The sequence below is a fragment of the Dermacentor albipictus genome, chromosome 1, assembly GCF_038994185.2.
Source record: "Dermacentor albipictus isolate Rhodes 1998 colony chromosome 1, USDA_Dalb.pri_finalv2, whole genome shotgun sequence".
Classification (NCBI taxonomy): Eukaryota; Metazoa; Arthropoda; class Arachnida; order Ixodida; family Ixodidae; genus Dermacentor; species Dermacentor albipictus.
The window spans coordinates 329967773-329979439 of NC_091821.1; the positions used below are offsets into that span (position 1 = coordinate 329967773).

The 11667-nt window shown below is 47.0% G+C and overlaps 1 protein-coding gene across 1 annotated transcript; it reads right to left on the reverse strand.

Annotated features, from left to right (window-relative positions):
* Positions 1 to 4285: 4285 nt before the first annotated feature.
* LOC135909013 (uncharacterized) lies at positions 4286 to 11433 on the reverse strand. The gene is made up of 2 exons (XM_065440879.1): positions 11319 to 11433; positions 4286 to 6594 (listed from the first exon to the last, which is right to left on the reverse strand). The coding sequence occupies exons 1-2, from the start codon at positions 11353 to 11355 to the stop codon at positions 4340 to 4342; spliced, it is 2292 nt and encodes a 763-aa protein (XP_065296951.1). The 5' UTR covers positions 11356 to 11433; the 3' UTR covers positions 4286 to 4339.
* Between the last annotated feature and the right edge of the window lie 234 nt (positions 11434 to 11667).

Sequence of the window (11667 nt, forward strand, 5' to 3'; positions counted from 1 at the left end):
TCCCAGACTATGGCAAATACCCACAACGGAGGAGGGGACAGGAAACGGGCGGCAGAACAATAAAAAGAAAGGCGAGAAGGGGGGTAAAGAAAAGAAAGAGACGAGAGATAAAAAGAGAGAGACAGGCGAGGAAGGAAAGGCAGGGAGGTTAACCAGACTCTGTCTGGTTAACCACAGACACGTGGAAAAGGGGATGCGGGAGCGAAATAAATAGAGAGGGAAGATACGAGTCTTGATCGCGCTTTAACATGCACCGAGGCAGGCGTGAGATCGTGAAAGCTTGAAGATGAATGAAATAAAACTTGAAATTTGAAACGGAAAATTTAAAATGTAATACTGTAATGTCAAAATAGTGGTTCAATACTCGTGTGCTGCGAATGAACTGCCCTGTGGCTGAAGCCCAGAACTGAGGCCCTGAGAGAAAGGATAATTGGAGAAGTCAAAGAAAATCCAAGCTGGCGAAAAGGAGTTCCAAGCAGTACTTTTATTTTTGTCGAGAATCGACAGCAGAACTAAACTATGGAGTGCGCTTAAACTCCGCCTTTAAGAGTGGAACGCGGTAGCATTCAAAGATCACTGACTGCTTATCACGCTTTCCGGCAACTGCAGCGTATGTAACCGTAATGTTTACCAAGAGACGCTGGCGGCAAACGCTATGCACGAAGGCGGGGTTTCTGGTAGAAACGCGGCCTCTTGCATGGGCCGCGATGAGGTGGAGGCGAGCGTCATTTGGAAGTGTTTCGAGGAAGCGGGCGCACCGATCCGAGGACTCCGAGATGTCTACGCGCCGGCGCGCGCAAATGGCAGACGCCGTCGCCGGTGTATGCATTGTAGAAACGCTGGAAAAGGAGTTTGAGTTCTCGCGTAACAAAATTATGTTTTCTCGTATATTCAAATTACAATCGGAGAGCTATCAAATCGGTAGGTTGTGTGTAAGTCGTAGTTTACGATTTTCTCACGTATTTTAGCTTGAGATATTCAATTAGTTCAGCCAATTTCTTGCGTCATATGGAGGGCCTGGGTATGTGTGGTTCGAAAATATTTTTGCCGAAACGATATTTGACGCCGGAAGCCGGACGCGAGACGCCGACTCCAGATTCTCTGTGGCACGTGCGAGCTCCTTAACGCTATCGATCGCGTTAAAACGAATTATGTGGTTTCCTCGCATTCGTTATAACATGGCATACAGGAGAGCGGACTGCTTCTGACCAGCCCTGGCAGTTTGAAATTGAACGGCGGAATGCCGGCATCCACAACCATGCAAATGCAATTTCATACTTACGTGATGAGCGCCATTGAGGATTCCAGGGGAACTAACAGATGCTGGAAGTCATAATTAGATGATACTGCTTTCTTTGTAGAAGCTTGATATGGGCAGACTTTCGTCTACATTGTATAGATGTTTGCCGTAACCGGCAAAACAGAAACTACCGGACGTTTTAGGGACTCTCTGGCAAGGAAGACTGTCATTTCATTTAAGTCTAATATAAATTTATGCTAATTATATAATACATTTATCCATTGTAATAATATCAGTTGGTATTCAGCGCGCCGTGTCGTTTTCTATGTGCCTTAACCTTTATTCGCGTCCTTAGCAACGTGCCCACCCAAATATGCACAACCAACTAGCCTATTTTTCCACTCTAACTTAAATACAGTCCACAGTGACCTGGAAGCCAAATCAGGTGCACTATCTGTAAATGAGCAAGGACCAACAAATTAAATGTCCGCAATATAATCGAGTCTGTTGTTCCAGTTAGCGCTGATCAAGATGACAGAATTTTTTTTTTTAAATAGCAGATGTCGGCACATTTGATGTCAATTTGCGCAGCGCTAAAACGACCGCCATTATTCCGGCCTGAAATATACTTGTAAAATCAGGAAGGCGGAGAGAGGACGGTCAACAAAGGCGAGGAAAGAACATGTCTACTGCGGCTTCTGATCGTCACGCGTGGAGGCAACAATTTCAAGTATACAATCGGCTCCCGTTAATTCGACCCTTGCGGGACCACAGGATTTCGCCGAATTATCCGAAATGTCGAATTAACAAATGGCGGTAAAAAGAGCCAATTTTTTTTTCTTAGAAGTAAAGAGACCTTGAATAATTTCTTGACCTCGTTGGTCAGCGCTGTGTAATTGCTACGCGACGCCGCACTGAATGGATGAAGCAGATTGCCGAATGCGGACACAACTCGAAACAACCATGAACGGATAGCTTCACGGGCGGAAGGAACCGATACTAAAACATAAAAATGAAATAGCCTCACGCTTTGGGAAGCAGTTGCGTGGTCTGACGATGCATATCTTACCCAATTTCGAGTGCGAGAAGCTAAATGACAACAACGGTTCCTTTCCACTAGGTTCGGAAGACCAGAAGGAGCGGTTTGCATGAAAGTGAAAACTTACATCGAGAAACGTCATAGACCCATCGTCGCCCGGAACTTCACGCGTGAGTTCTAGCGGCTGTAAACATTCTCGAACAAATCTTTGTACGTTATAAGCTTCAGATTCGACCTCCCACTTAGGCACAAACAACTAGTCATCCACGTATCTCAGGTATTTAAAAACGTTTGTGCCCGTTATACGCGTCAAGAGGATATCGTAAAGGCTGGATAAAAACAAATCCCTCATTATAGGCGGGATAAGTTTCCCCAAGTGTCATAACGCCTGAAATAGACACGTGGTAAAGTGAGTGAGTGAGTGAGTGAGTGAGTGAGTGAGTGAGTGAGTGAGTGAGTGAGTGAGTGAGTGAGTGAGTGAGTGAGTGAGTGAGTGAGTGAGTGAGTGAGTGAGTGAGTGAGTGAGTGAGTGAGTGAGTGAGTGAGTGAGTGAGTGAGTGAGTGAGTGAGTGAGTGAGTGAGTGAGTGAGTGAGTGAGTGAGTGAGTGAGTGAGTGAGTGAGTGAATAAACTTTATTGAGACACGTGGTAAAAGCCTCATGCCTTGCTCTTGCAAGATAAGCTAAATATGTTGGAGGTAGATCACTATTTTCAAGTGAAAAACCTCAGGAAGTTTTGAAGGTCGTGTCCTCCCAGTTCGACGAAGGTCTTGCCGCCCTCTTACAGGTCATCTATAGAGAACCTGTACTACTCATTGCCCCGTGACGCATTGCTTGAATGCATAAAGAATTAGCAGGCACGTGCCCCTCTTGGTACGTGCCTGCTGTGGTACGTGCCTGCTTTCCTCTTCCTTTTATCACTGTTCAAATATTTTCAGACGATTTCCAATGATTATCTTGATTTTACCGCTATGTGGGGATATCGCCTTTATTCCGTAGCTGGTCGACGTCAGAGGCATTCTCCGGTGATTGTGGGGCTTCGCCTTGGAAGCCGGTCTAAAGGGCGACTATAGAACATAAGCCCTCTTTCTTTTACATTCCGTTATATACCCCACAAACCCTTAATCTATCATTTAGGCCAAGGCACCACACTCTCGAAAATAAAATTTGTTAACGCGTTCTGCCGGATTACGCACAAAGGTTCCTTTTCAACAGGATCAAAATAAGCTAGTCAACATGTGCATTCGCCACCGCCTCAATACGAATAAATAAGTTATATTGATGAATGCTTCTTCAACATTCACGCAATAAAAGTCTGATAGCTGAAGAAACCCACGACCTACGGTGGGAGTCGAATCTTTGACCTTAGGAGGTAGCCGAACCCACGACCTTTGGACTTAATTAAGGGAGTCGTATCCTCGACCTTTGATTGGACCAACATTCAACGGCACCAAAACCGGAGTGCTACATTGATGGTCGAACCCACACCTTTGGTGTTAATTAAGGCATAGTTAATTAAGTCAGTCTAACTCACGACCTCTGTTGGGAGTCGAACCGTCGCGTCGACCTTTGGCGGGACCAAAATTCAATGGCACCAAAATTCATGATGCCACCATTGATGGCCTAGCACACGACCATTGGTGGAAGTCGAACCCACGACCTTTGATGTTAATTAAGACTGTTAAGTCAATTAAGGCACTCGAAGCTACGACCTTTGGTGGGAGAAAGCAATTGATATGAAGTAACAACGCATTCGAGTGATAATGTCAAGTAATTTAATTAATGTCTATGAGTGCGCAGGCTTCATCCTCTTTAGCGTACGCTAAACTGACTGTCAACGTTTTTCAGTGCCTGTAGAGCCGAGTTCGATTCGTTCAAAATTTTCACAAGAGGTGTATACAGTTCAGAACAGGTCCCTACTGTCAGTGAAGTTCGCACTAAACACAACTTTTTTTTTTCATAGCGTAAAGACGAAAAACAAGAAGTTGCAAAGAAATAAGGATATAGGAATCGAATCGGCTTTATTAGAATAAAGTACTCTGCGTTCACGGACCTTGAGCCTTCAGGACAGTATTGTCTTCATAAGTTTGCCAATGTTGTCCGCGCCGAAGTCGGTCTTTCCTTCCACATCAACCGCCAAACTGACCGATCCTTTGATTTCGAACTTTGTCCGGTCATCGGAGCTGTCAGACTCTGAACTCGACGACTCTGAGCTTGAAGATTCCAGGCTGTTGGACAAGGACTTCGAAGTTCCAGCCGAAGTGTCGGACCTTCCTTCGCCTCCTTCGTCAGAGGTTGGCGGCTCCGTGTTCTGTATAAGTTCCAAGAACTTATCGAGCCTATCGTAAAACTGCTTCGCGTCTGCATCTGTCATCGAGTCGCCATTTTCGGACGCCTTTCCATTTTCAGCCTCCGACGAGATCACGCTTCTTTCCGTAGATTGGGCAACCTCGTCGCTTTCGTCGCTCATGTCTCCTTTGGCGAAGTTGTACACGGTGGCGAGCACTTTGAGCTTATCTGACACCGTCAGGTCCGCGTCGGTCAAGGCGTGGTAAAGAGTTCGCAGCGCCCTCCTCCGGTGGTCGTCCAACTCGTTCTCGAGCGTTCTGAGCCGACGCAGCACGTTCTGCGAGTCGACGTCCTGCGGCAACGCGCCGACTCCCATGCCACGCTGCTGCATCTGGTCTAGCAGCCTGCGGTACGTCTGAACGCGTCTCGTGAAGTACTCGCCGTTTTCCTGCATCTCCTTAGGAGTCAGCAGCTCCGCGAACATGCGGTTCATGGCCGTCAGCCTCTTCTCGAAGATCTCCACCATTTCGGACGTGATGTGCTCATCGCTGTTGCTGGGTCCCTCTGTCTTGGCAAACGACCTCACCTTATCTCTAGTCTGAAACAGGCTGGCGGGAGCGTCTTTCTTCGTCGCACCGTTTTGGGATAGAAGTGTCATACCAGCGCCGAGACCGTCGTTTGAGAGGTCCAGCATAGGACCCCGATCGTTGGCCCTCCTGGTCTCTGGGGCGGTGAATTCGGAGCTTTTCAGCAACTCCCGAATAGACCTACGCGTGAACGTCCTCTTTATTTTATCGGTGTTCTGTTTGATAAGATCAACTTTTTGTTTTATGCCTTCGGATCCTGAGACAGCGTAGCCCTTGTTGAGTGCTGTTGGATAGTAAGTACAATCGTACCAGCCCCGAGTCATTCCCGGATAGTTATAATGACGATGATAGTCTGGGTAGTAGCGGTTATATTGAGCTCCGTAATAATCATACGGGTACGAGCTACCACCAGAGTACTGTCCAGTCGAATAGCCTCTGTAGCCATTATTGTAACTGCTACCTTGATTATAATATGGATATCCATACCCATAGCTGTATCCATTGCCTTGAGGGCTGTAATAACCAGTACTGTAAGAGGGGTGACTTATTTGACCACCCCCGCTTGCGTAATATGTGCCATGACCATTGCCGTAAGAAGGATGTCCACCTCCGTAGTTCGGCTGCCCTCCGTATCCACTACCGTAGTAAGGGTAGCTTCCGTAACTGTTATAGTACATAGGACTGCCATAGCTACCCCCTGCGTATGGATAGCCACTGTTGTACGGATAGCCGCCATAGTACGGATAAGAGGGTGTGTAACTTGCGCAGCCACTTGAATAACAGCCATAAGAGCGAGAGTAGTCTCCACTGTAACCGCTTTGCCCACCATACAATCCGCCTCCGTAATAGCCGCTCCTATAGTACGGGTAGCCAAACTTGTCAGTGCCGCTAACATATGGGTAACCAGAACCGGAGCCGTAACCACCGTAGTGTCCACCGTAGCTGGGGTAGTTGGAGCTAGTTTGAGGCGGGTAGTTAGGGCCCGTTTGAGGCGGGTAGCTACTTCGCCTATAGTAGCCCACGGCCACGTAGTACGGCTGCCACCAGCTGTTGCTGTAGTACGGGTGCATGTTGCCGGCGCCAGCTGTCGGCAAGTATCCGTAGCCTCCAGCACCACCGTTCCAGCCACCGTGCTCGAACGAAGGCTTCCTATTGAACTGCCTCCACCACTCGTATGTGGTGGGAGGCGGATGATAGGCGGGAGGTCGGTAAGACCAGGAGGGAGGATAGTAGCCATGGCTAGGGTAGCGGTTCCAGTACCCGTTGGGGTTGTAGCCGCCGAAGTGAGGTTTGTAGCTGGGCGGATAGTACGAGTGATTCGGGTTGATGCCTGGTGGTGGCGGCGGCGGCGGTGGAGTCGTGGCAGGCGGAGGCTGGTCGGTGGAAACGTCCGGTGCGTCTGTTGTGTCGTCCTGGGCCCCGGCCAGCCAACAGCAGCATGCTGCGGACACAGCAGAGAACCAGATTTTATCACATTTTAGCTGCACCTTGCGTCAACCGTTTACTTCTGCCTCTGGTACTTTATATAATGCTGTTAAAAAAAAGTATCAGTCCTTTCAGAATTATAACTGCTTGGACTTGTTGGTAAGACATTATGACAAATCGTAGAGCAGAAACACACAGACGGACAAAAAAAGAGACGACAAACGAGCACTAACTGCCAAGAAAGGTTTATCTTCAGCAACCCGGTGTCGCCATTTTACTTTTCATCTCAAAGGTGTACAGATTGGGTGCTCACACACTCATAACCAAGCCGAGGTATTGTTCCTGCCTCAATAATTTCACGTGTAAGCTTGTCGCTATTTCTTCTGACAAAACTACACTGATTAAAAAGCGGTTCAGAAAGCATAGTTTTGTCAGCATAAACAGCGACAAGCTTACACGTTAAATTATTGAGGCAGAAACAATGCCTCGGATTTGTTACGGGTGTGCGCGCACCCAATCCGTATACCTTTCAGATTTGTGAGCACCCCATATGAGCACCTTTCAGATAAGGAGTTAACCTTTCTGAACAAAGTGAATTAAGTTTCCGTGTAAACACGGGGTCACTGAAAATAAACCTTTGTTGGTGTAGTTAGCGCTCGTCTGTCGCTCCTTTTTTCGTCGGCCTGTATGTTTCTGATCTACGATTTGTCATTTCTGCGAGCATACCTCATGCGAGCATTGATTTATGTCGCTTAAATTAGTACTGACCTCCATTTTTGAAGTTCTAGAAACACTACCACACGCTTTTCGCATGTAAATGGATGGCATGCAGTTAGTGAGTATGAAGGCTGGTAAAGACTAATAAGATATATTTTATTGATGCGAAAGCACAATATGGCCCATTGAGTGAAAAAGCCGGCGTCTGTAGCAGCGAAACGGCACCTAAATTCCCATTGGCTACGAGCCACGTCACGACTCGAAGCAGAACGGGCGAAAGGGAACACACGCCGACCCGCCACGTGTGAGGGCGCCGCCACAACGCCACGTCAACCTCGCTCTTGCAGGCATGTGTCACCCGCGTGTTCCTTGTCCGCGCAAGCTCTCGCCTGCATTCTAAATTCGCCTCGGTAGTCGCTGTAAAAATTTAATGTGTAAAGATACAGAACAAATTCGAAAGCGAAAACGTTGGTGGTAGGGAGTTTCGAACGTACGACCCCACGCTCAGAAAGCGAGCGGCTTAACTACTGGACTAAACCAGCTCCTCCTACGAAGCACGCCTGCGCGCTCTGCTTTACGATATCATGCTACTTGGACCGAAATTTCGATCCATTGGTAAACCCAGCGTGACGAAAGTGGTGACGTTAAAATCACCGCGATTACTCGGGAGCGTCGTAAGCGTGTATGCTTCTTTTCAGAACTCGCCTTAGCACAAATAAATAAAAAGTTACATCTTCCTATAGAAATGGGAAACAACCTCCACAGAAATCTTGCATTGTGCTTTGTACTCTTGGGTACCGACATTGTACTGACATTGTACCTCTTGGGTACCGACACCAAAACTGTTCGTAGAAATGAGCGTTGTGGTAAATTAGTTTGGTCGTTTTGAGGCATGCCAGTATTTTTCTAGTTTTTAGATGAGATGCTTTGGACCTTTATATAACGCAAAAAAAGGCAAGTCGATAATATTGCGTCTGTCCTGTAGCTGACACTGTGCATTTCTTGAAAGGCACTACACCATATTTTATTCCTCACGCGATGAAAAGCCGAACCATCGCCCGCTTTAGTTATCACAGCAGACAACAACTGAAGCTCCGTTTGAGAGACCATGCTTTCTCTTTCAATCACCAGAAAAACTTTGTGCTCCCTCACTGCACTTGGTCACGCTTTTGCTCTTTGTACCTAGCTGTCACGGTGAAGCTTCCGGGCACTTAAATACGCACCACTGTCGTAGTACATAGCGACAACTCCAGTCATGCCTTTTTTTTAGCCCCGTGCATTACGATGTCGAGACAGTATTGCCTAGTTTCATCATGCATGCATCTGCACCTTCGAAGTGATGTGTGGCTCATGATACAAAAAGAAAAATTCCTGACACTCCCGTAGTCGAGAGTAGATGTAAGCATGAAATGGCAACCGGCACAGCAGATTGATTGAAGATGATACTAGCCACAATCTTAAAATGGGTGTAGTGCATGTTCGCAATGGCACACCCCACCGCACCACACCACACCGCACCACACCATACTATCCACTGGTCCATATGGACGCTGTCCAGCTAGAAGAAAACCGTCTGAAGGCCACACGACAGGCAGCGAAAGATGCCAGGGAGACCGAGCGCACTGCCCAGCTAGAAGACGAATGAATTGAATTCTAGAGTTTTACTTGCCAAAACCACGATTTGAATATGTGGCACGCCGTAGTGGGGGACTCCGGATTAATTTTGACCATTAGGGGATCTTTAACGTGCCTCCAATGCACGGGACACAGGCGTTTTTACATATCGCCTTCATCGAAATGCGGCCGCCGTAGCCGGGATTTGATCCTGAGACCTCATGCTTCGCAGCACAACAGCATAACCGCTAAGCCACCGCGGCAGGTAGAAGCGCCAGACGGACGCGCCACGCAGCGTGGCGCCATCTCTCGAGGCGATGCAAAACCCGCACCGCAGAACTCGCGGACTGCTGGCGTTCAGCGCTTAGCGCCAAAAGATATAGAAGTGTATAGTGCCCTGTATCTGCCTTTTGAACTTCCCTATTGGAAATAACAAATAAAATTTCAGCGTACTATAGAAGTTACAGCTTAAGTGATATTATGAACAAACATTAGGAAGAACTCGGATGAAATATTTTTGTAACTTGTTTGGGCAGTAACTAGTGTACGTAATGCAGTCCTGTACAAAGGGTTGTGGGCTAGCGACCGCATTTTTTAAAAGTTTTGTCTGGTTGCCCGGATAATCTCGTTTTGTTCTCGCAACTTGCCTGGATAACGCTTATGACTTTCGGCTCAAGGTCACTCGCATGTCTCCGGCAACGGGAGCTAAAAGCATTTCGCGCTTAAAAAAAATTCAAACAACCGAAATGCATGTTTTTATTGTGACTCTGATAATTACGGTAGTCATTTCCCTTTATGGCTCTTTGAATACGTATATAGAGCTACCTCTAGGCTAGTTGGTGTAATTATTCAATGCCGTATTCTGTTATATTTCCATTCGAATAAGCAAGCAACTAGGGCTGTGCGAATAACTTTCGAATAACGCATCTAATAATATTTGGTTTTCGAATCGAATAGTCACTATTCGTAAATGTGTATATTTTTCGATTACCTTTCGAATATTTCAGAACGTCAGATGCATCCAATCAAACATAAAACGGCAGCAAAAGTACGATAAAATTTTACCCCTGCAGCATAGTATAGACATAGAACATGAGAACTTGCGTAGTGGAGCAGACTGCACCGCTTAGGAAGCCGTACTTTACAGGCTGTACAGGTATCATTCGCGCTTGCTGAAGAGTCCTGTGCATGTGAAGAAACTACTTGCTTGCGCTTAGTGCTCCATTAGTGCTTTTCAAAGACAACGCTTCATAACGTACTACATATTGACAGAAACTTGCTGACTTTAAGAATAGTAGAATGTGAACATCATTTTACATTAGTTGTGATAACGGCTGTTCATCATTCGAAAACTATTCTAATTCGATTCGATTCGTTTCTGGCATTATTTTGTTCGTATTCAATTCGGTTTCAAAAATTACTATTCACACAACCCTACAAATAATATGGAAATCTTTAGGCAGGAGATGTTTCTTAAGAGATGAGAATTGTAATCTACCCAAATGCACCATAAAGCTGCAAAACAAAGCTGTGCAGCTTTCAAAAAAAAAAAATGCAGTTTCACTGCTGATGAAGAAAGCTTCGCCGCTGCGAAGTGGTCTTTCTGAAGAACCCATGGGCTTCTTTTGTGGATGGTAATGTTTTTTTTTCATGTTTGTTGCTTTTTCTACATCTAGTTCAGTCGTTTCCCCGCGGCACTCTTAACTAGTGAGAGAGGGAGCAACAACGCATTGTCCTCGACTTTCATTTGCCTGTTCCTTCTACGCAACATCTACCAAGTATTTGTGACGTGCTATGCGCAAGACATTGCTACACTTTAACATTGCTGCAACCTATTCTGGCGTATAGGTTGCGGACACTTGTGGACTGTCCATTGCAACAGCTTTACTTTCTCAGGCGATTTGGGCACCTGGCATAGTGGGGCTGTCAGAGGAGCACAGCAAGATGTAGATATCGTTAAGCCCGTTTAACATAACTACTTTGCCCTTCTCACATCATCGAACCTATACGTTAAACGTTGACAATTTCACTTTTCACTGAAATAAGCATCGTCATTTAATTAAGGGGGTTGGAGGCGGGGGAGCAGGGGGGGACGCATTAGTTTCTCGTTGTGTTAACAGCAGTGTCTCTTTTTCTGGCAGTAAATAATGAGGATGTCAGTACGAGGAGCCACTCTTTCGGGACGTCAAACGATCAGTGGTCGATATAGCCGAATGAGACATTAATTAACAACGCTTGAAGACCTCCCATTCCGTGACGCTCCGTAGGGCGAGAGTTGAACACGTCACGTTGCGAGCCCTCCTCCCGTTCGATGTTCGCCTCCCTCGTGCACTGGCATAACAGAGCGCATACATAATGACATACTTCAAGGGTACGCACGCGTTGGCGCCAAGGGGAATGCGTGCATACCTACGAGGGCCGCGCAAGTCAGCAGCGGTGCTCTCATGGTCGTCCTTCCTCGGTGAGTGTGTGTCCCTGGCGGTGTCCGCGAGACCACTGTCGGTGGCGGGTCACCGTGGCGCGTAGCGGCAGTGACCACTCGGCTATCGGTGAGCGCAGTTCGCGGCTCGCTTTCGCAGTGTTTGCCCCTCGCTCGAGCCGACTCACCTGGCCGCTGGGTACACAGGACCTCGTTGGAAACGTGCACGCGCCTGCGAAGTTTCTCTGCCGTTGCCTGCATTTAATCCCCATTTCTTTCCTATCTTTTTTATTCTCATTATTATTTGTCCATCCGGACCATGCGCAGCGCCGTCGGCTC

Bases quoted from the DNA above. Each gene is read 5' to 3' on its own strand.
- LOC135909013 (XM_065440879.1), bottom strand. From the start codon at position 11,355: ATGAGAGCACCGCTGCTGACTTGCGCGGCCCTCGTAG. The intron at 6,595-11,318 runs GTATGCACGCAT...CTGTGTCCGCAG, and splicing joins GACTTGCGCGGCCCTCGTAG to CATGCTGCTGTTGGCTGGCC.